Source organism: Pan troglodytes, chromosome 7, assembly GCF_028858775.2.
Source record: "Pan troglodytes isolate AG18354 chromosome 7, NHGRI_mPanTro3-v2.0_pri, whole genome shotgun sequence".
NCBI lineage: Eukaryota > Metazoa > Chordata > Mammalia > Primates > Hominidae > Pan > Pan troglodytes.
In genome coordinates this window covers 152,590,210-152,614,294 of record NC_072405.2, presented here as the reverse complement: position 1 = coordinate 152,614,294, position 24,085 = coordinate 152,590,210, and the positions used below count along the sequence as shown (strand labels likewise).

Genomic DNA, 24,085 nt, shown 5'->3' with positions numbered 1-24,085 from the left:
CTCCTGGGGCCTGGCCGGCCTCCTCTCCAGGGTCGGTGGGTGAGCTGCTTGCACCACAGCTAGCCTGTGGCTCCCGCCCTGTCTGTGCCCGCCACCCACCGCCTCCACAGGCCCATCTTGGACCCTCACGTCTCCCTCGTCCAATTCTGCCCATCAGCAAGCACATTGCAGTCATGCCCATCTTCAAAATTCCCATGAGAAAGGGTGCCGCACCTGCCTTCCCACCACTGGTTCTCGGCACTCCTCCATTCCTCTCCGGCCCTCGCCTCGCTTCCACGGGGGAAGCTCGTGGGTTCTGTGGGTCAGAACTTCCAACGGGGCAAAGCTGAGACTGCTTTCCCTGTCCACTAGCTCGGAGAGCCAAGGGTGGAGAATCTCGGGAAGGCTTGTCTGCCCCTGTCTCGTGTTGGTGTTCTGGCTACTGGCTGGGATGTAGGCTGGGATCTGGGCCGGAGCTCCACGCTTGGCCTCTCCCATGGCCTGGTTTCCTCCTGGCATGGAGGCTGGGCCCTGGAGGATGCTGCCAGGACCCTGGCAGAGCCAGAAGGAAGCCGAGCCTCAGAAACCCTACAGTGTCCCTTCTATCACATTCTGCTTGAAACAGGTGGGGGGGCGGGGTGGGGGGCGTGCGTTGCTGTGACCGTCCATGGGAGAGGCAGCTGACCCCGTACTCCCAAAGGACTGTCCTCTCCCTCATTCCTCACCCCACACCTCACAGTTCCCTGGGCAGGCCCGGCCACCCCTGCTCCTGGTTCCTGTTGCCCGAGGCCCAGAGCACCCTATGCCTGACGCCTGAGCCGCTGGCTCCCTTTCACTGGCAGGCCCTGACTCCAGGGGTGCCCTCTAACCCCTGCCGCTCCCACGCTCGCCCCCCACACACTGTTGGGTTCTCGTTAGGATTCATCTCTCGCCACTCGAGCGTAAGCCCGCGGAGGCAGTGGCGTTGCCTGTTCCCGTCACGTCTGCGTTCGCAGCAGCTCACCGGCCTGACGCTGCCTGGCACCCAGTGGCTGCTGAATGAACAAATGGGTGGGTGGCAGTGCTGGGTGGGGTGGGTGGAGGAGGGCTGGGTCGGGGGCTGGGTGAGTGTGTTTCTATCCTGGGACTCCATGGAGGCTCTGTGTTTAACGACAGGGCTCTGCTGACATTATTTATATGCGTCTCAGCCCACACCAGAGCTCTGTGAGAGTGAACACTCCTACGTTCTGATTTTGTCAGAGATGACGGTGGCTTGGAGCAGGCCCATCGCTTGCCCAGGGTCACACAGCTCACACGCCATGGAGCTGGGATTCGAGCCCAGGTGCCCTACTCCAGCACAAGGCCATCCTCACCGCGATGCTGGAGAGCCGACTTCTGCTTGGCCTTTCTGAGATGAGGGTGGTGGGATTTGTCTCCAAGGCCACCCGCAGGTCCAGAGCCAGGCATGGAAAGAGCCAGCGCCCCAGGAGCCAGTGACTTAATCCCCAGCTGAGGACACCAGTCCTGAGCAGCGGGCGGCGAGCAGCGATTCATCTCCCTGGGCAGGAGAGGTTGGAGAGAACAGGCGCGTGCCCTTCAGTCCACTGCCAGCGTGCAGCAGGCTCACCGGGGCACTGGTCCAGAGCTGGTGTCTGCTTTCTGCCAGCTCTGCCTACCTGCCCCTCTGTGTCTGCACTGGGCTTCCCTCGCCAAGCCCATCTCACCTGCTGGAGCTCCTGAGCGGGCATCACCTGACCCAGGTACAGAGCTCAGAATACGCCATCTGCTCTGTTGCCATGGCTACCTGGCAGGCCTGGGAGGGTGGAGGATGGGATGCGGAGATGGCCCAGGCGGGGCTCCAAGGCCCCAGGCAGAGCCCAGCTGACCTGCCCTGTGTTTGGCATTGCACAGCCTGAAGGTGCCTGACCTGGCTGATCTCTAGCTATAAATGGGCGAGTGGACAAATAAATGCATACGGTTTGGTGGCTCCATTAACTGGAATAGTCGTCTTTGTAGGTGGATGGTTGCCAAGATCCTAATTATAAGAAGAGATGGTGTGATAGAGAAAAATGCAGTGATGTTTTGACTTCTCGTTCTGGAAAGTGAAAGGAACACACAGGCACACACACACCAAGGTTTTATTATGTCTCGTGCAAGGGGCTTTTTCCACTGTGCCAGTGAAAGAAGAGAAAGAAAATTCCATGAGCGCTTTTAATGAGTTCTAGTTTTAGAAGCAGTCTGAAAAATAATTGCATGATTTAACCATCTACTAAGTTCTGGGTCTCCCCCGCTCTCCCGCCCTCTGGCTGCCGTGCCAGGGCATGGCCTGCGTGTCCCCCGAGAACAGCACCAGGACTGCCGCTGCCCTGGAGGGCTCCATCCGGGGCAGTCCCAGCCCCTCGAGCAGGCCCCACCCTTCTCAGGCCTGGCCTTGGCCTCTCTGTCGCCCCAGGACTGAGGACGGGGCTTCTGCCTGGAACTAGGCTCCCACCTAGGCCCGTGGGGGAGCCCAAATCTCTGGCAAGTCTCCTAGGTGTGCCTGGGAGTGGAGCTGCGCCTGCCCCGAGCTTCCTCCTCAGGAGCCGAGGCCTGCCCAGGTGCACAGGGCCCAGGGCCCACAGTGCCTGGGGGGACCCACCCATGCTAGCTGCCTGCCTGAGAGGCCCTCTTCTGTCTCTTGCGGTGGGCCCTCTCTGGGCCCATCCTTGGGATCTGCCCGCACCATCAGCGACAGGCCCAGCTGCAGGTCCCAGCCCCACTGCGCCTGCCCGGCTCTCTTGCAGCCGCAGGGTGTGTTCAGCTCTTTAGTCCTCTGTTTGTTCTGGGACCAGCACTGGGCCAGGACGAAGGAGAATCCCCAGTAAGTCCCGGCGGCCTCCCATGATGGAGGAAGAGACACAAAGGCAGGCAGTGCCTCAGGCTCCCTGCTCCCTTCAGGAAGCTCCTATGCAGAGGGCTTGGGGCTGCCTGGTAGAAGTGGCCCATCCCTTTGCATCTGGGGCCTCCAGGGCAGGCCTCAGGGCCAGGGTGCACCCTGCCCCATCCTGAGACAGCACAGTGGTGTGTACGTAGCCTGCAGCTCGTGTGGCTGATGTGGCAGGACCTGGGTTTCTGGGGCTGCCTGTGCCCTGAGCAGCCCTCTCAGTTGGTTCCGTGAGATCCCCGGCTCGGTCGCCAGGAGGGGTAGTGGGGCCCTGGCCTCCAGCCTCAGGCTGGGGAGCAGGGAGGGGCCCCAGGCTCACTATCTGAGTTCAGCGTCCTTTCCCTTCTATACAGAGAGTGCTCCCCAAGGACTGGGTCCAGCTGGCCGTGCCCAGGGCCTGTGGGAAGTGGTTCTCTGTGGTGAGCCATTTTCCAGAAAACAAGGCTCAGGGGTTTCTTAACTGTGGCTGCTTGCCTGGAGCCCGAGCTGCTGTTCAGGCTTTGCTTCCTGCTTTGTTTGAGGTGAACGATGTTCACTTATCAGTGAGCGCCTCGGCAGGGGGTGCCTCCGAGTGGGCTGGGCCGGCTGGCAGCTCACCCTTCTGCAGGGAAGTGGGACCAGGCCGATGTTTGAGTGCCAGGCGTCTTAAAGAGAGGGGCACCTAAAATGAGGAAGAGCAGGCTTCACACAAATGCTGCGTTCGCTCGTAAGAGGTCAGGGAGTGGGAACCTCTCAGCATGCAGCCCTGAGGCCCTGCCAGCCCTGCTGGCCGAGCCTCTTGAAGCTGGGATGCATGAGCCCGTGGTGCCAGGAGCCATGGTCCCCGCTCACAGGAGGCACAGCCTGTGAGGGCTCCAAGGCACTGAAGGCTTGGAGTCTGTGTGTCCCCCGCGCTGGCTGTGGTGCAAATTAACATTTTGTGTCTTAGCTCATCCCAATGGGCAGTTATCACTGCTCCTGCTGCTTCTCTGCTGAGTCTAGCAATGAGTGGGTGGGAGCCCCGGCAGCAGCCCCAGCCCAGAGAACATGCCCCCACCCCCCACCAGCTCCTCTGTCTGCGGGCCTGACATGTTGCTGGTAAGGTTGGCGTGGATAGCAGGTGGCTCCGCGAGTGCCGGCTCCTGTCAGCCGCATCCTCGGCACCAGCACTGACTACAAAACCCTTCTGCCCAGGAGGACCCGGGGCCTTGGAGGAGCAAGCCATCTGTGAAGCCAGGCAGTGGCAGTGAGTGTCGGCGATGAGATGGAAAATCACTTCTGCCACTGCCTCCGGGGACCTCCCCCAAAACCTACAATGCAGGCCATCTGTGCCCTGGGGGCGCCACAGGGTCTCTGCCTGTCTTGGGAACACCGTGTCCCAGCCCGCGCTTTTGGGGTTGTGGAAGTTGACTCTGATGTCAGCAGGGAACGCCCAGTGCAGTGGCCGTGTGTGCACAGAGGCGTGCCTGGAACACTGAGGCCGAGCCTCAGGGACTCGCAGCTGCCCCTCTTCCACCCCGCCCCAGCTGCTGGGCGTCCCAGGCCCCTGAAAGGCACTGGACCCGGCCTTGCTCAGCCACACCCCTCCCTGGCATCTCTCACCAAAGCTGCATCCCCACAGGCTGGGCAGGGGCTCGGAGCCATGCTTCCCCCCAGGGACACAGCAGCATCATGCCAGTGTGGCCTTTCTCTGCCCCTGCTCATGGGAAGCAGATTGATTGGTGCACACACATAAGGCCCATCCCATGCTGGTGGCTGCAGCACGGGACGTCCTGAAGGGAGCCCCACCATCCCCGAGATCTGACCGAGGTCCTGGGTTCCACGACCTGGAGGGCGGCCCACTGTCCCTGAGATCTGGCTGGAGTCCTGGGTTCCACTGTCCCTGAGATCTGGCCGGGGTCCTGGGTTCCACGACCTGGAGGGCGGACCACTGTGCCTGAGATCTGGCCGGGGTCCTGGGTTCCACTGTCCCTGAGATCTGGCCGGGGTCCTGGGTTCCACGACCTGGAGGGCAGCCCACTGTCCCTGAGATCTGGCCGGAGTCCTGGGTTCCACTGTCCCTGAGATCTGGCCGGGGTCCTGGGTTCCACATCCTGGAGGGCAGCCCACTGTCCCTGAGATCTGGCCGGAGTCCTGGGTTCCACTGTCCCTGAGATCTGGCCGAGGTCCTGGGTTCCACTGTCCCTGATATCTGGCCGGGGTCCTGGGTTCCACGACCTGGAGGGCGGCCCACTGTCCCTGAGATCTGGCCGGGGTCCTGGGTTCCACTGTCCCTGAGATCTGGCCGGGGTCCTGGGTTCCACGACCTGGAGGGCGGCCCACTGTCCCTGAGATCTGGCTGGGGTCCTGGGTTCCATGACCTGGAGGGCGGCCCACTGTCCCTGAGATCTGGCCGGAGTCCTAGATTCCACTGTCCCTGAGATCTGGCCGGGGTCCTGGGTTCCACGACCTGGAGGGCGGCCCACTGTCCCTGAGATCTGGCCGGGGTCCTGTGTTCCACTGTCCCTGAGATCTGGCCGGGGTCCTGGGTTCCACTGTCCCTGAGATCTGGCCGGGGTCCTGGGTTCCACGACCTGGAGGGCGGCCTTGGGTGCCACCCCGCGTTGGTGGTGGTAGTGACCTGGGTTGGAGTCTGCCTAAATGTGGGTTGGATGCGGATTCCAGCATTTTCCAGCTGTGTGTCATTGGGCAGTCACTAACCCTCTCAGTGACTCAGGTTCTGTCTTCCCTGTCAAATGGGGCAATAACAGGTGAGTCACATGCCGCGTGGGGAGATGCTTCTGCCTGTGAAGCTCTTGGGAAGGCCTCTGCAAGTCCCTGAGGCCATGAGCCACCAAGACCAGGCTCAGGGTGCACCAGGCCTGGGTATGCTCAGTGGCCGGGGTCGAAGTTGGTGGTGGTGAGGTCATGCCTGGCTTCTGACGGGATCACGTCTATAACTGGGAAGCCCGTGGAGGTGGGGACCCACCTGGCTGAGCCATGCTTTGTGACCTTGATGTCCCCATTGTAGGATGGAGCCTAGGCTTGGTCTCCAGAACCCGTGACCTCACTCTGGCAGAAGGTGGTGGTGACGAGGAGACCAGAAACCGGCCGGGGCCAACCCGCACCCATCCTTTCATTCACTGTTGCCCCCATAGCCATGCCACAGATGCACACTGAAGCCATGACCCCTGGGCCCCACCTTCTCGCTACCTTCCCAGCCACTGCCCAGTTCCTGCAGAGGGACCGCCTGCCTCTGCATCACATTTAAGCCTGATAATTGAATTGCAGTTGATACTACGTGTCAGTTTAAGATCATGCTAATTGCTTCATTTCCCAGAATACTCCTAAAGAGAAAATGAATTCCCTTGTAACATTTTGCAGTGGGGTGAAATGACCCTCATGGAAGTCAGTCCCAGCTCTGGAATGAGCTGCTGACTGGACGGGTGTGCCAGGGCAGGGGTCACGGCAGGCCTGAAGGAGCTTCCCCTGGACTTGGCTGGAACCCAGCCATGTGCCAGGTGCTATGTGAGGAGGGTTGGTTTTGTTCAGGTGATAAGTGAGCAAACCTGGCTTGAGGTGGCCAGGCTTGCCCAGGGCCATGCATCTGGCCAGTGGAGGAGCCGTCCTAGGTGCAGCGTGGCAGTCAGGGAAGGAGTGGGCATCTGGTCGGTGGGCAGGGGTCTGAGTCCCAACTCTTCCCCTTTCCGAGAGGCCCTGGAGGTCATGGGACCACTTGAGCCCCCACTCCCTGCTCTGTTAGATGGGTGCTAGGATGCCCCTGAGTGGGTGCCAGGTGTGAAGGGGATGGTATGTGCCTTGCCTGAAGCACAGCCCAGGTGTGTGCTCTGAGAGTGGCGTGGCCACGTCTCTTAGGATCATCAGAGCCACTTAACTGGGAAAAAGGAGTTAGGGTAAAGGTAGACAGCATGGAAGATGGAAGAGGCCAGCACAGTATGCCGGGGTGGAGGGGTACCCGAAGTCCTCCTGGCCCACGTTTCTGTTCCTTACTCTGTTCACTAGCTTCATGGAGCCACTCAGTCCTTGGATAGCAGTGGAGCAACCATCCACTTAGCCGCTCATTGACCAACCCACCCACCCACCTGTCCATCATCCGTCCACATACCGTCCATTCACTCTTCCATCCATTCACCCACTCATCTATCCCCCCATCATCCATCTATCCCTCATCCATCCATCCATCATCTACCCACCCACCCACCTATCCACCCATCTACCCACCCATGCACCCATCCATCCACCCACCCCACCCACCCACCCATCTATCCATCCATCTATCCATTCATCCATCCATCCATCCACCCACCCACCCACCCACCCACCCATCCATCCATTCACCCATCCATACATCTACCCACCCACCCATCCATCTACTCACCCATCTGTCCAACCACCTATCCACCTACCCATCCATCCATCCACCTACCCATCCATCCATCCACCTACCCATCCATCCATCCACCTACCCATCCATCCATCCACCTACCCATCCATCCATCCATCTACCCATCCATCCATCCACCCATTCATCTGTCCATCCACTCGCCCATCCACCCATCACCCACCCATCCATCCACTCACCCATCTATTCATCCATCCACCCACCCATCCACCATTCCATTTGTCCACCCACCTATTCACGCATCTGTCCCATCATCCTTCCATCTACCCATCCACCCTTTTGTCCACTCCCCTGAACCCGTTCGTCCATCTATCCCACTTCTTTAGGATTTGCTGAGCAGTGCCTGTGTGCTGGCCCATGCTCAGTGCTGTTACACAGAGAGGGAAAGGTAGACCCTTCTGTGCAGGAGCACCCAGGCAAGTGGGGATGGTGTATCTGCCCTAGACATTCTTTGCTCTCTTGCAGTCAGGCCTTTACAGTGCTGGGGATGCTGTCCTTCACTAGACTGCAAATCCTGGGGACAGACCCTGGGACCTCTGTACTCAGGGAAGCAGCTCACAGCCCCTAGGACACCTGGAGAGGTTGGGGTTTGGCTTCAGAGTCAGGAGATGGAGCACTCAGATCCCTGCCCTGTCTCTGACTTTTGGGGTGACCCTGGGCTCACCCCTGGCCCTTTCTGGACCCAGTCATGCCTTCTGTCACAGGAAGTGGACAGACCAGCCGGTCCCCAGCTGTTCTCTGGTTCCTGATTCTGCAGGTGCCACCTGGGCCCGCCCCAGGTTCCATGGGAACTTTCAGGTGCCCTTGGTGTCTGCCCCACAGCCCTGCTCCTGATGTGGTTCTATGTTGTTTCCACAGAGCAACTTGCTGGATGTGAATCAGATCATCAAGGACTTGGCCTCCATGGTATCAGAGCAAGGAGAAGCTGTTGGTGGGTACCCGCCCCAGCCTCGGGCCACCTGCTGCCCCGAGGGCCTGCCTGCCAGCCCCTAGCCCTCACCCCTTCACCTGAGGGTGGGTGAAGGGGCCTCTAAGAGGAGCCAGGCCCAGGCTGGGGTCCAGGTCTGAGCATCTGCTCCCTCCCCTCCTGCCCTGTCTTCCTCCAGCCCTGCTCCGCTCGTTGCCACTAGTCCCTGCTCCGCTCATTGACACTGGTCCCTGCTCTGCTCATTGACAGACACTGGCCCCCACTCTGCTCATTGACAGACACTGGCCCTGCCTCTGCTCATTGACAGACACTGGCCCCGCCTCTGCTCATTGGCAGACACTAGCCCCCACTCTGCTCATTGGCAGACACTGGTACCCGCTCATTGATAGACACTAGCCTTCCCCCTGCTCATCGACAGACACTGGCTCCATACTCTGCTCTTTGACAGACACTGGCCCCTACCCTGCTCATTGACAGAACCTGGTCCCTGCTCCCCTCACTGACAGACACTGGCCCCGCCTCTGTTCATTGACACTGTCCCTGCCTCTGCTCGTTGACAGACACTAACCCTGCCTCTGCTCATTGACAGACACTGGCCCCACCTCTGCTCATTGGCAGACACTCACCCCGCCTTTGCCCTTAGACAGACAGTGGCCTCCCCTCTGCTCATTGATAGACACTGGCCCCACCTCCGCTCATTGACAGACACTGGCCCCGCCTCTGCTCATTGGCAGACACTGACCCTGCCTTTGCTCTTTGACAGACAGTGGCCTCCCCTCTGCTCATTGATAGACACTGGCCCCTGCTCCGCTCATTAATAGACACTGGCCCCACCCTGATCATTGACAGACGCTGGTCCCTGCTCCGCTCGTTGACAGATACTAGCCTCCACGCCTTCATCCTGGGCTTCTGCCCAGAGATTCCCCACAGTGAGGCTGTTCTGGGGTGGATAGGGTTGTGAGGTTGCAGAGATGTAGAGGCTGGAGCTCTGGTTCTGCTATGGATGTACCCGTGCTGGGGGGGTGTGGGGAGAGCGGCATGGGAACGTGCAGGCCTGGCCAGGGCATGGTGTCCTGAAGTCCCTGCATCCACGAGAAGAGGGGCTGCACCGCCAGCCAGGGCACCTCCCAGCCAGCACCGTGGGCCCTCAGCCCTGCGTTCCTCTGGAAAAGGAAGTGAAGCAGCAGGGGCGCCCGGGTGCCTAGAGTCAGGCCCTACCTTAGCGCCAGGCTGTATGTGGGGGCAGGAAGTGGGAGGCCCACAGTCTTGTCCCTTGCCTCTGAGTCCCCAGGAGAAGCCCTACCCTTTTGCCACTGGAGGCCGCCCGTCGAGGACCTGACAGGCGAGAGGTCAGGATGAAGGGGCTGAGCGTGGAGCCAGGGAGGCTGGAGGCTCCGTTCAGGGAACCCTCACCTGGGGCAAGGGAGGGGCCTTCCCAGATGGGACAGAGGTCACAGTGCCCGGTGACCCCGCCCAGGCCCACCGACTCCCCAGCGCCCCCGCCCGCCTTGGTTGCTCACCTACCCTGGGCCACAGCCCTTCCTCTATGGGGTTGCCCATGGCCTCCCTAGAGAGGTCCTCACCATGAGGTCTAAAAGCTCTGGGTCCCCTTAACCCTGACCCTAACCCTGGGGTGACTGTGTCCAGTTCTGACTCCATGCGCTGTGGCCTCCTCTGCTTGTGGAGAGCCAGAGTCCCTCATGTCCTCTTCCCACTGTAGTCACACAGCAGCCCTGGCCTGCCTGTGCGGCCCCCAACCATGGTGGGGCTCCAGGTTTGCAGGCGGCTTTTGAGGGGATGCTGACCTTGCCCCCCTCCCATAGGGACCCCATCCCTGCTGTGTTTTGGTGTCTTTCCCGCTCCCACTGGAGGGCTCTGACCCATTCATCCCGCCCTGTCCATACCTGCTGCTGCCAGGAGCCCTGGCTCCCAGGCCAGTGGGGCAGAGGCTCCTGGCTCTGGCTGGGTGTCTCTTTTCCTTAGTTGAGGAAGAGCCAGGCTGCCCCTGGTGCCCACGGGCCTTTGGTTAAAGCGCTCAGCTGCCCACCAGGACTCTCAGGCTCCACCCCACCCACTCACTCTCCCTCCATGCCCTGACTGAGCTGTGGCCTCACCTTGGGGCCTGTGCCGAGAACAGCCTCCTGGTCCCTCCTGCTCTGACAACTGGCAGTGTGTCCGGAGACCCTCAGGCAGCTGGCGTCCTCTTCCCGGGTACTGTGCTGTGTCCCCAGGAGAAGAGTGACTGCGGCTCAAGCACCCTGCTGCTCCCTGGGGCGGGGCTGGGCCAGGCTGGCCCCTCAATCCCCTCGGAGCCTGGGCTTCCAGCTGCTCTGTGGCCCCCTCCAGCTGCTCTGTGGCCCCATACAGGGCCTGCTGGGCTGCCCCATCACTCCCTTACCACCTCCTCTCCCCAGGACCCCTCCTATCGCTCTGTCCTCCCCCCTTCTCCCCACTGTCAGCTTCCAGAGGTGGCTGTAGCCATTTCTGCCCCTGGCCACCTGTCGCGGGCTGGGATGTGCTGAGTGTGTGGAGCGCTTTGTTCACTTCAGGTGCCCACCCAGTCCCAGTGACAGATTGATCAGTCCCAGTGAAGGACTGATCACGAGGGGCACTCATGCCAGCAGTTCAGGGAAGGGAGCAGTTGTGGGGAGGGGGACAAACCAGGGCTGACCCACCACACATGGTCAGGGCCCCGGGGAGGGCAGAGGGCACCTGCCGGGTGGACAGGCGGGAGGCCCAGAGAGTAGCTGAGACAGAAGGGCCCCTGTATAGTGGATGTAGGCTGCCTATGCTGGGTGCCGATGCGAGGCCTGGCCGCTGTGCACAGATGCATGGCCTGTGATGACCTGTGACCCCAAACCTGGCTGCTCTCCCCAGGGTCTCTGCCCCCTGCTCAGCCTCTGGTGCCTTTCCAGGGTCCAGCAGCAGCAAAGCCATCTGCCGGCAGAGCTGCAGCCCCGAGCCAGCCGCGGCGGCCCTGCTGCTGGGTGCCGGGCTGGGCTCCACACCCCTGCGGCCGGGCCCCCACTCCCGCACCAAGACACGCAAGCCCAACTTCAGCCCCCAGGAGACGGAGGTGCTGGTGCAGAGGGTGAGGCGCCACTACCCGCTGCTGTTCGGGGCGCTGCGGGGCACACCTGCCCGAAAGCACCGCGTGTGGAGCCGCATCCTGCAGGCAGTGAACGCGCTGGGCTACTGCCGCCGCGACCTGGGGGACCTCAAGCACAAGTGGCGGGACCTGCGAGGTGCTGTGCGCAAGAAGCTGGCGGAGGGCGGCCCCGCCCCCGGCCTCCTCCTCACGCCTGTGGAGCGCATGGTGGCAGAGACCTTTTCCGCCCACGGTCCCCAAGGCGAGGGCCAGACCACGGAGCCCCTGCCAAGTAAGTGGGCCTTCCCCACAGCCCGCCCCCCGGGACCACCCTGCCCTGGGGCAAGCAGGGCCGGCGAGTGGGCTGTGATCCTTCTGCACCAGCTCCCAAGAGGGAGACCCTCCGAGGGAGACCCTCCGAGGGAGACCCAGAGGCCCATGGAGATGGCCCGCCACCCTCCTGGCCCATCTCTTCTTTTAGGTGGGGAAACCAAGGGTCGGGGCCAGGGAGGGTTCTGCCTGTCTCGGTAGTGGAAGGGCTGCGGTTCACGCCTGGGGTCCCAGCTCAGGGTCCTCCCGGCATTGCCAAGCATTGTGCTGTCAAGGGGCTCGACCATAGATGCCACCTCAAGCCGTGCCCACCAGGTGTCCAGATGGGACGCTGGGGCCTAGTCACTGTAGAGAGGTGAGCGCTACCATGGGGAGGCGGTCACAAGGTGGCCTCTGGGACCAGTGCCTGGTGAGGGGCAGAGACGAGGCCTGAGCTCCCCGACGTGCAGCAGCAGCGGGTGCAGCCCAGGGTGCCCTGGTGCCCTCCAAAGCCCCCATCTTGGCCTCTGCCGTTCCCGCCTGATGTCGTGTGGCCAGGAGGCCTGTTTGGCCCTGGGCCCCGGCCTGGCCTTCCTCTCCACGGGCAGCCCTCCCCTTCCAAATGCAGTCCAGCGGTGAGCACAGCTGTCCTTAGGCAGCCAGGTCTTCCAAACCAGTGGGTCCCAGCAGGGAGAAGTCCCTACTTTCCCATGCAGGGCAGCAGGGCCCAGCTGGCCCCAGGGTCTGAAGACAGGGGTGTCTGGGAAGAAGGAGGGCTTCCCTCCGCTCTCCCCCAGCCCCAGAGCCCCAGCGTGCAGCTACCATGAGAAGGCAAGGCCAGCCAGCAGGCGGGAGGAGCCTCAGCCCATATGCACCTCCAGCCAGCTGGTCCTTGCCATAGCTCCCAGGGAGCAGCAGGTAACCTGTCCATTCATTGGTCACTGTTGAGGAGTTTGGGCAGAGCCAGGGAGGAGCTTGACTCTTCCCTGCCCCACGCTGTGCCTCACTCTGGCTTGCAGTGGCCTCCCCCTCCTTCTGCAGGCCCTTCCCTCTGGGCCCACTTGGAAGCCCCACACGTGGTGCTGTCTGGTTACTCTCAGCCTGTCAGGCACGCTGTGCCCCCTTCCGAGCCCACGGGCCCACTCAGGGACCACCGGAAGCCAGGCGTTTCTGTCTGGTCAGGCCTCGTCTGCAGCCCGCAGCTGCCACTGGCTCCAAGGGTGACGCTGGCTCTGAGGGTGATGCTGGCTCCGTGCCTCCTCCTGCCGCCTCCGTGTCTCCTCCCACCGCACCTCCTCTCCTCCTCAAGACACTGTGCCAGGAGCTCCTTCGCCGTCCTCTGCATATGGTGGCCCACCCTTCGAAGCAGAGCCCCGCTGGACCCTCCCCTTCCTGGGAGCTGCCGGAAGGACTTTGGGAACGAAGACCCGGAAGCAGGACCAGCTCCTTGAGGGCCACAGAGTGGACAGAAGGACCCAGCCTCACAGGACAGGCAGGGGCTGGCCTCAAACGCCCCCAGTGGCGGCCACGGCAGAACTTGGAGCGCTGGGGCATCCTCAGCTGCTCCTGCTCACGGCGGTGCATGAGGCTGGGACCCATGGGCAGAGTGGGCCAGACTGGTTGGGAGACGCATGTAGACCCAGCCAACCCTGTGGCTGGGCTTGGACAAGGGGCCTGGGCTGTGGGCCTTGGGCGATGGGCCTGGGCACTAGGCCTTGTGGTGGGGCTTGGGGGATGGGCCTGGTCAGTGGGCCTCCTGATGGGGTGGGGCTGGAGGAGGATCTGGGTCCTCACAGGCCTGTGCAGGCCAGGGATGGCTGGATCCACCCCCAGGGAGGCCACGTTGTCTCCTGCAGGGCAGATTCTTGCAGCCAAGGGTCCTATGGGCAGAGGCAGACCTGGTTTGGGGGTGCTTCATGGCAAGGGTAGACATGTCGTGTGGGGCTGAGGAGGAGGGGCCTGGCAGGGGTGGCACTGGTGTGGCCCAGGTGCTTAGTCCTTTTCTGCAAGTCCTCAGCCCTGGAGGCTGCAGGAACTCAGGTTTGCTCACCCTGTGGTTCCCTGCCCTGGACTGAGACCCAGCCTTGACTTCTGTGACCCGTGGTGGATCAGCCACTCCAGGTCCCCAGGCCGCTGGGCTCCCCTGCAGCACGGGATCTTTGGTGCCTGTGAGCTGCTTCGAGTGGCCTGCCCTGCTGCTGACAGCGACTGACGTGTTGAATTCCCAAGCGAGAGTGCTTAGGACAGGGCCAGACTTCCTCTTGTGGGCGCAGAGGCAGGGAGTAGGGAAGTGGCTGCCAAGCCTGAGGACAGGGTGGGGGCATCCCAGCTGCAGGCCCAGTTGCCCTGAGCCGGCCATGCTTTCCGCTCTGCAGCGGCACTGCCTGGGGTTTGGGCAGGGCCAGGCCTGCAGGGCTGGTCATGGCTGTGGGGCTGGGGACAGCGAGTTGACCCAGTGCGGGGGGGTCTCCCACAGGGGTCCCTGTGCCCTGAGGCCACTGGGCAGGCAGTTTCCTTTGAGGTGTGTGTGCTGCTCTGCGAGTGTCTGGGGAGGGCAGTCCCAAAGGCTGCTCTCTCTGGCCCCTGGAGGCCTCTGGCCTAGTGCTTGGGTATCCCTTGGACTCCTGGAGTCAGGGGATCTGCAAGGGGCCCCCGTGGAGCACCCCCTGTGTTGGGAGGAGCAGGTGCCCAGGGCCTGTGGCTCTGCAGGGCTCACCTCACAGACTGGGGGCCTCCAAGACCTGACAAAGCCACTGGGCCCAGGGCTGATGGCTGATGAGGTATTGGAGTGTCGCTCAGTACCACAGGGCCCACGCACCAAACCTGTCCTCACCCCACGAGCAACACGCGGCCGCACAGCACCGGGAGCAGCCCCCGTCCCCTTGTGCATCTCTGTGCACTGCTCCGGGGCAGGACATGGCGTGCCCACCTGGCAGCCTGGGCGCTGAGGGAGATGTTGCTGGCTGCGGAGCTGGGCAGTGGTTGTGTGAGGTGTCTTGAATGTGGGCAGTGCCATGCTGGCTAAGAATGCCCCTGGGACCGCCCTGGGTCTGTGGCCCGTGCATGCAGCCCTGGAGCAGCAGGACGTCAGTCCCCATTCTGAGGGTGGGCCTCCAGGTCACATACTACGATCAGAGTCCCCAGGGCCAGGGCTAGGTGTAGAGCAGGATTGGGCACAGGCTGAGTCCAAGGGTGGGGTCCAGGGCTTGGCTGAGGCTGCGTGTGGTCACGGGGCAGAGAAAGTGTCCAGCCAGGGCACGTGGCCTGTCCAGCACCACCTGTGTTAGCCCGGACCACCATGGCCTTCCTGTCTCTGCTGGCAAATGCTCTCCACTGTCCACATTCACCTCTCAGCAACAGAAGCGAGGCCAGGCTGTTACCACTGCAGGTGTAAGGTGGCTCCTTTGCATGTGAGCGTGGCATTGCCCGGGCCCAGGCTAGCGCCTCCTCCCTGGCAGGCTGGTCCCTCCTGGGTGGCAATTGTGGGGGGATCCGTCACACCTCTGGCCCCATCTTCCTTCCCTCTCCTCCTCCTTTGGCTCAGAGGGTCGTGACCCTAATGTGGCAGGACATAGAGAGCAGAGTTCAGTTGGGGGCTGTCTGCAAGTGAGCAAAGGGGTGCTTTGCTCCAGGAGCGGCCGAGGCCGTCACCCATACCCGCTCTCTGGGCTTTGGCTCCTTGTGCAGGAGCCTGGCTCTCCCTTCCCTGGCTAGGGCAGGAGCCCCCAGATGCGGCGATCAGGGTGTGTCTGCGAGTGCCTGCGGCTCCACTACGGCCCTGCGCTGGGGGCAAGGGTGGGGTGGAGCTGGTGACCGAGGGTTCAAGGATCCCTGTGAGGCCTGGGCGGGGGCTTCTGAAGGCAGGGCTCGTGGGTTCCACCTCCTGCCCAGGGGGCTTGCAGAGATGGGGCCACAGTTCCCTGATGAGAGTAGGGAGTCCTTGCTGGGATGGTGGGGAGTGGCCTTGTCTTTCTGAGGACCCTCCTCCCTCGGAGCCAGTCGTGCCAGGCCGGAGGTGACGCTGTGCCTGGCAGCAGTCCCTGTGGTTGTAATGGCCTCTCTATCCCAGGCCTTAAGACCCCTGAGGCTCAAGTCAGCTCAGGCCTGTGCCCTGGTAGGCACTGCAGGTGCACAGTTTGTTTAGATACTCCTGCCTCCCAAGCTCTTATCCAGTTGCCTGATTGGAGGCAGGCCTTGCAAGGAACCCCGCTCCGGGAAGAAGGCTTGCCCGTGCTCGTGTTTGCTCGTGTTTGCATGTGGCTCTGTTGCGGACCCAGGCTGTGCCTGCGCTCCTGGTGCCCAGGTGGCATGTGTCCTTCCTTTGGGTGGAAGAGAATGCTGAGCATGGAATCTTCCGGATCCCTGGGGCTGCCCCGGCCCTGGTCTGGTGTCTCCCGTGGGCCCTGCTGATGTGGCTTCCCTGGGTGGCACTGCTGCAGCCACCGAGCCCGGCTTTGCCCAGGTACCGTCTCCCGTGATCCCCGCACGGCAGCACAACTTTCTGATCAGCTCCCTGTGCTTGAGTCGAGGGCCAGTGCGTGTGGCAAACCAGAGCCCTGTGCTTGCAGACCCGGTCTCCATCAGCCGCGTCGCAACTCCACAGACATTAAGGCAGGGGCTTTGCCCCTTCAGAGAGGGCCGTGGCCACAGAGTGGAGGGGCTGGCCCAGGCAAGGTCATGACAGAGCAGGACTTGACCCCAGCCCTGACCTCCGCCTGCCACTCCCACCCTTTCCTGAGTGGACTCTTCCTGCCCCACCTGGTGTGGGCACTGAGGAGTCCCCTTCCCTGGGCCACCTCCAGGCCTCCGTTCTAATGTCATTGCTGCCCACTGCCCGCACCACGTGGAGCCCTCGGCACGTCTGGCAGCCCAGCGCCCATCCCTGCAGCCTCCGCTCCTCTGCAGGCCCTGGGCTCAGGCTCCCTGGGCTTGCCTTTGGGGGGTGTCCTCAGGGCGGGGGCGGCTGGGCCTCCATCTGTAATTGCCTTCTGTTGTCTTGATTTGCAGATAGTATTGAAGCCAGCCTTGAGGCTGCGTCCTCGCATGCGGAGGCAGCCCGCCAGCTCCTGGCTGGAGCCAGCCGGCACCAAGTAAGTCCGTGTGAGGGCCACAGTGCCCGGCCGGCCCGGCCTCCATCCCCTATCCTCCAACCCTCCCTCCGTCTGTCTGGAGGGGCCCAGGCCCTGCCCTGTGCCTGGGAGGGGCATGCCTACAGGCCTCCTCTGAACCAGTCTGCTGCCCGTGCTCTGGGGCTCTGGGAGTGGCGGGGTTGTGGCAGCAGTGGTCTGCGTGGTGCCCACAGCGGTCGGCACCGTCTCCTCTCTTGTGTGCACCATGCCGCCCTCTCCCATGGATCCGGGGTGCAGCCGAGGGGAGGGCACTTGGGGCCTTCCCGCTCCACCTCCCGTGCCAGATGCTGACATGCAGCTCAGTGTCCATCCTGGGGCGGGGGACTGCAGAGGGGACTTTGTGGTTGGGGCAGGTCAGTGGCTCAGAGGGAACAAGAAAGCTCAGGCCTTTATTTTCTTGAAGTGGGACTTGGAGCTGCCTTGATGACCAGCCACTCACTGGGCCTTGTTGCTGACTTGTGGTCACCACAGGAGGACCTGACAGGTCAGGCTGGCTGGAGACTGTGGCCCAGCTGAGATGGAGGCCCAGCCGCTGTCTTCCCCTCACCGGCTCTGTCCCCATTGTGGCCTGGTGCTCCCCACTGGCCCTGACGGGCAGAGATGACCAGAGCCTGTTCCTCAAGGAGTCCCAGGGGCCAGGCAGGCTGGACATTAAGTCCAGCAAGGTGAGGGTGGCATGGGCCACTGTGGGAGCGCAGAAGAAGCCCCTGGGCCAGCTGGGGCCAGGAGAGCACACACTCTTGAGGGCGGAGCAGGGGCAGTACTGGCAGATGAGATGGTGCAGTGGGTGTGAGGCCAGGGTCCAGGAGCAGCCAGACGAGCCCAGGACATCACAGGCAGGTGTGACGAGAGAGGAGCCACATCCCCAGGACGCTGGGATATCACGGCTGTGCCCGCAGAGGGTCCTCAGTTGCCTCAGGGGTGCAAGAGGAAAAGGGGGCCGCAGCTGGAACCACGCAGGGGCCTGACTGGGTGGAGAAAGGCCAGGGCCGCCTTGAGCTTCCCCAGTGGGACCCAGCCCGGGCACCCCCACTGTGGGAGTGTGTGGTAATGGGGAGGCTGAGCTCAGTTTGGGCCTCCCCATTTCTTTCGGGGGCCATGAGACTCAGAAGGTCCAGGTCACCAAGGGTCGGCCCCTGTTGACAGCTGGTGAACGCCAGGCCGGGAGACAAGACCTGGGAGAGGCTGTGCCAAGGTCACCTGCAGGATGAGGTCAGAGGCAAGGCTGGGGCTGGGTCTCCTGGCGCCAGCTCTGGGCTGTTTGGCCTCAGCCCTTGGCCCAGCACCTCTAGTCGCTGAGGGCAGCTAGGCCCAGGGGCCTCCAGGAGGCAGAAGGTGATGGGCAGAAGGTGACGCCTGGTGACGGGCAAGGTGGACTCGCTGGAAACTCAGGGCCACACCACACGGAAGGCCTTGTTTCAAGAGGAAAGCAGCCAGCCAGCAAGATGACCCCTCCTGAGCACCCTGGGATCACCTGGTCAGAAGCAGCGCTGATGCCTGGGACAGCAGGAGGACGATGGGACAGTGAGGAAGAGGAGGAGGAGAAGGAGGAGGAGGAAAGGAGGGCAGTGGCAACTGGGCCAGCCACCTGTGCCATGGACGCCGTGCCGCATTCCCAGTGAGCCTGTGGGCTCAGTTCTGGCAGAGCAGGCACCGCCCCCCCCACACACACTGCAGAGGAGGTGGGCAAGGCTCAGGCCCAGGAGGCGGCCGTGAAGTCACCTCTGCATAGACTGTCCCGCTTCTGTTCCCGAGGGGGTCCACCAGGGAGTATCAGGGAGGGATGAGGCATCTGTGAAGTTGCCTCTGCATAGAATGTCCTGTTCCCGCCTGTGAGGGGCCCTCCCCACGGTGTGTCAGGAGGGACCAGGTGTCTGTGAAGTCGCCTCTGCGTAGAATGTCCTGCTCCTACCTGCAAGGGGCCCTCCCCATGGTGTGTCAGGAGGGATGAGGCCTCTGTGAAGTCGCCTCTGCATAGAATGTCCTGCTCCCGCTTGCGAGGGGCCTCCCCACAGTGTGTCAGGGAGGGACGTTTGTTCACCCATTTTCCACACCCAGGGAACTGGAAGGGTCAGAGATCCCAAACCTAGAGACTGTGAAGCCAGGCCTTTAATTTGCAGACTGGGAATTTGAGGCCTGCAGAAGAGAAGGTGTTTTCTAGGGTCGCGCGGCTATTGAGACCAAGCAGAGCTGGCCTTGGAGCCCACGTCTGCTGCATCTCAGGTTCAGGCCTCTCTCCCTGTTTCCCTGCGGAAGCTTGACCCTCTTGTCTTCCTGGGGACATTCACTTAGGTGGATGGGTGCCTGATGGACAAGGGCATGGCCAGAAGGATGATTGGAAGAACGGATGCATGTGTGGATGGATGGAAGGAGGAAGGTGTAGATGGGCGGGTGGATGGAAGGAGGAAGGTGTAGACGGGTGGGTGGATGGAAGGAGAAAGGCATAGATGGGCGGGTGGATGGATGGAAGGAGGAAGGTGTAGACGGGTGGGTGGATGGAAGGAGGAAGGTGTAGACGGGTGGGTGGATGGAAGGAGGAAGGTGTAGATGGGTGGGTGGATGGAAGGAGGAAGGTGTAGACGGGTGGGTGGATGGAAGGAGAAAGGCGTAGATGGGCAGGTGGATGGATGGAAGGAGGAAGGTGTAGACGGGCGGGTGGATGGAAGGAGAAAGGCATAGATGGGCGGGTGGATGGATGGAAGGAGGAAGGTGTAGACGGGTGGGTGGATGGAAGGAGAAAGGCATAGATGGGCGGGTGGATGGAAGGAGGAAGGTGTAGACGGGTGGGTGGATGGAAGGAGAAAGGCATAGATGGGCGGGTGGATGGAAGGAGAAAGGCATAGATGGGCGGGTGGATGGAAGGAGAAAGGCATAGATGGGCGGGTGGATGGAAGGAGGAAGGTGTAGACGGGTGGGTGGATGGAAGGAGAAAGGCATAGATGGGCGGGTGGATGGAAGGAGGAAGGTGTAGACGGGTGGGTGGATGGAAGGAGAAAGGCATAGATGGGCGGGTGGATGGAAGGAGGAAGGTGTAGACGGGTGGGTGGATGGAAGGAGAAAGGCATAGATGGGCGGGTGGATGGAAGGAGAAAGGCATAGATGGGCGGGTGGATGGAAGGAGAAAGGCATAGATGGGCGGGTGGATGGAAGGAGGAAGGTGTAGACGGGTGGGTGGATGGAAGGAGAAAGGCATAGATGGGCGGGTGGATGGAAGGAGAAAGGCATAGATGGGCGGGTGGATGGAAGGAGAAAGGCATAGATGGGCGGGTGGATGGATGGAAGGAGGAAGGTGTAGACAGGCAGGTGGATGGAAGAAGGAAGGTGTAGACAGGCGGGTGGATGGAAGGAGGAAGGTGTAGACGGGCGGGTGGATGGAAGGAGGAAGGTGTAGACAGGCGGGTGGATAGGTGGATGGAAGGAGGAAGGTGTAGATGGGTGGGTGGATGGAAGGAGGAAAGTGTAGACAGGCAGGCGGATGGAAGGAGGAAGGTGTAGACGGGCGGGTGGATGGAAGGAGGAAGGTGTAGACAGGCGGGTGGATAGGTGGATGGAAGGAGAAAGGCATAGATGGGCGGGTGGATGGATGGAAGGAGGAAGGTGTAGATGGGCGGGTGGATGGAAGGAGGAAAGTGTAGACAGGCAGGCGGATGGAAGGAGGAAGGTGTAGACGGGCGGGTGGATGGAAGGAGGAAGGTGTAGACAGGCGGGTGGATAGGTGGATGGAAGGAGGAAGGTGTAGATGGGCAGGTGGATGGATGGAAGGAGGAAGGTGTAGACGGGCGGGTGGATGGGTGGAAGGAGGAAGGTGTAGACGGGCAGGTGGATGGGTAGATGGAAGGAGGAAGGAGTAGATGGGTGAGTGGCTGGGTGGATGGACAGACAGCATGGATAAATGAGTGAGTAGACGGATGGATGGATGAATAGAAGGAAGAGGAGGTTGGAAGGGGATGGCTGGACAGTGATGAACAGACAGGTGGACAGATAGATGAGTGGATGAGGTGGGCGTGTCTATGTGGAGGAATAGACACTTGGGTAGCAGGATGGCGGGTAGACCAGAGGGCAGGCGGACGAGCGGATGGAGCACAGGGGAGTCGGTGGGAGGATGAATACAAGTGGTGCTGTGATGAGTGGGCATGCAGGCTTTGCATATGGGCAGGCTGTGGCTTCAGTCCCAGCACTACTAGAGTAAATGTGCCCACCTCTCTGGGTCTGTTTCCTCATCTCTCAAACGGGTGCAACTCCCACTGCAGACGGAGCATCATGAGACCCAAACAGCTCCAGGTGCAGGGGCCTCACGTGGGCACTCTCCCTGCACCCTGCTCACCCCCCAGATCACTGGGCTGTGGACGTGCAGGCTGACATTTCCCTGTCTCCCTCTGTTAGCCGATGAGGAGGACGAGACCCCCAGCTGCTTGTGGCTGCCCCTGAGGACCCTGGAAGGGCCCAGCCCGCCTGAACCTGACCCCCTGGACTTACGAGGAGTCTTCCACGCACCCACCTCCTCACCCTCCCCACCTGCTTCCCCAGCTTCCACCCCACCAGCAACCACACTCATGGGGGCCTTCCAGCCTTCCCCGCCCTCTTCGGCGCCAGCACCTCCCTTGCCGTCCAGGAGGACCCCAGCGGCAGCATCTGAAACGTCCGCATTTGAGCAGCGGCTGCTGGACTCCCACCGGCAGCAGGGCGCCCTGCTGTCCTCCTGGGCCCAGCAGCAGAGTACACTCATGGCCCAGCAAAACCTGCTGCTGCAACGGCTGGCCGAGCAGAGCCAGCGTCTGGCCGATGGCGTGGAGGCCCTCAACCGGACCCTCGAGAGGCTGGTGGAAGCACGCCCTACCCGGGAAGCCTCACCCTCACTCCAGGACGGTAGTCCTGCCAGTGGAGTGGCCCAGGGGCCTGCTGGAGGCTCCCAGGACAGCCCCAAGGGCGCCCACTCGGGGCTCGAGGTCTTCTCAGGGATGATCTTGAAGGTGGAGGAGGAGATATAGAGCTGGTCGGGGGTGCTGGCAGAGCCAAAAGGCAGGAACAGGGCCTCCAGTCTTTCCCCTGCTGAGTCCAGGCAGGGGAGAGGTGGCAGTGACGGGGTCTCCAGGGCACCGGGACAACTCGAGTCCAGGAGACCGGAAGGATGAGAGGATGTGGGCTGTCTATCTGTGATGTCGCGTCCTTGCCATTGACTGTAGAGGGTGGTGACCTGCAGGGAAAGGCTGCAGAGAGCCAACCTGTGGGGCTCAGTGGACCAGGTCTACTGAGGGATGATGCTGTTGGAGCCTCCAACCCCATGTGGCAGCAGCTGCGAAGTCTGCAGCCCAGCGTCCCTGGAGGCAGGGGAGGTGGGGAAGATGCACTGAGGGGCCCCCTGCTCACCGGAGCTCTGGAAAGGGTGGCTCGGCGAGGCCCTAAAAAGGTCCCAAGTGTGATCTGGTGTGACTCCTGAAAGCCCCTGTCCCTTTCGTGGGCATGCACACTTGGAGGGCAGGGCTCCTCTGCCCTACGTGGTTCTGGCCCAGGGGAACCACATCCCATATGCCTGGAATAATTTCTATCCAATTTTCTATGTTATAAATACATATATATATATATATATGCCTATATATTACTTGGTACTGTATGGGGCTGGGATGACATTTTGTACCTGTAGATTTTTCTTGCAAAAGGTATTTTTTTACATAAGCATGAAATGACAAACCAGGCAGCAGTGCGGCTGCTGACGAGCACATGAGTTGGAGCCTGCTTCTCAGGCATGGCGGGCACCGCTGCTTTCAGCCTCCCTGCGGGGGCCTGGGCACTTCCCTGCGTCTTCAGATCCTTCTTCCTCCATTACCTCCTTTGAGTCTTGGGAGATCCCTTGGCAGTGCTGCCCCATCTCCAGTCCCTGTGCGGCAGGGCACAGTCTGCAGCCCCCCAGCCTGGGCAGCCGCCGGGAGCGAGCAGGAGCGGGAGGTGGGACCAGCCCGGGCCTTGGCTAGTCTGGGGCCTCCAGCTTCTTTCTCTGCGGCCTCTGCCTGGCTCCCATGGCCCAAAGCCTGTCCCAGGAGCAAGATGCTGGCTGACTGGCCTGAGTGGGAGGCATGCTGGTCCCAGCAGCTTCCAGGGAAGCTCTGGCACAGCCGAGAGTCAAAAGACTACAGCATCCCTGAGAGCAGGGAGAGGGGCCTTTTCCTCGTTTTGCGTTTTCCCCTGGAGCCAGCAATGTGTCAGTAACTCTTGTCTATGAAAGAACCTGAGGTGTAGCCACATGTCCAGCTGCCTTTTGCGCACGCCTGGCCTCCCTCCAGGCTACCCCTTCTATGGGTGCCCATGGTGCTGCTGTTGGTTCTGGGCGGGGCCTCCACTCTGATGGTTCCACCCCGGGAAAGCTGGCCTTCCATCCTGCCAAACCAGGTGACCTCAGTCCCACCACCTCCAGGAAGCCTCTGTAGATCTTCATTCTGGGTTCTTGTCCATTAAAAATACCCACCATGGTCTGGGCACAGTGGCTCATGCCTGTAATCACAGCACTTTGGGAGGCTGAGGCAGGAAGATCACTTGAGGCCAGGAGTTCGAGACCAGCCTGGACAGCATAGCAAAACCTTGCTTCTACAGAAAATAAAGCTTAATAAATAAAGATACCCAGCACGGCTGACAGTGGCCTCGTATGGCTGTGTGTGTTTTCTGTCTTGCGTTACAGTCTTAACCTGGACGCAGCCTCTACTCTGGTGCTAGCTGAGCCCCAACCTTCACCCCACACTGTGTCCTGACTGCAGTTGCACATTGAGCCTTGACCCTGAGCCCTGCTCCTGGTCCTGCACTATGTCCTGACCCCAGTTACACATGGAGCATTGATCCTGGTCACTGACTTAGCCCTGATCCTGGTGACAGACTTGGCCCTGATTCTGATCACACACTGAGCCTGATCCTAGCTACACACTAAGCTCTGGCCCCAGCCCTGACCCTGGTCAGTCCAGGCATCTTCTGGGAGTATTCTCTTGGCTGAGCCCTTACTAAGTGCTGAGGATACAGAAACAACCAAGGCAAACTTGAGGCCTCTTCTTCCAGAGCTTAGCGTGTGCTACAGAAAACGTATACTAAGCAAGTCAGTACATATTTGATGAAAGTTATTTTGTGTATCAGTTAAAAATCAGTGTAACTGCATTTGGTAGGAAACAGAGAATAGGGTGTCTTAGAGTAGATAGGCGCCATGGCCCCTACGTCACCGACATTGATGACCTGGAGCTGGCAAGGCAGGGCCACAGTCCTCAGAGGTCCAGGTGTCTTTCTGCTCCCTTCTCTGCCATGGTCCTCATGGCCCAGGATGGCTGCAGGCCTCCCCCCATCACACTTGTGTTTCAGGTAGCAGAGTGTAGGGAAGGAATGGAGGAAGGTCACA

General features: G+C 61.5%; 1 protein-coding gene across 45 annotated transcripts in view; it reads left to right on the top strand.

The window, feature by feature from the left end:
• The window catches only part of TSNARE1 (t-SNARE domain containing 1), a 140,344-nt gene extending 116,998 nt beyond the window's left edge, over window positions 1–23,346 (top strand). For 25 of the 45 annotated variants that reach the window (XM_063817417.1, XM_063817415.1, XM_063817416.1 and 22 more), the window contains 3 exons: window positions 8,121–8,193; window positions 11,106–11,570; window positions 21,100–23,346. In XM_063817417.1, coding sequence (XP_063673487.1) covers window positions 8,121–8,193; window positions 11,106–11,570; window positions 21,100–21,704 — 1,143 coding nt within the window. In that variant the 3' untranslated portion in view covers window positions 21,705–23,346. The other 20 variants (XM_063817432.1, XM_063817437.1, XM_063817431.1 and 17 more) reach the window with 7 other exon arrangements.
• Window positions 23,347–24,085: the final 739 nt, after the last annotated feature.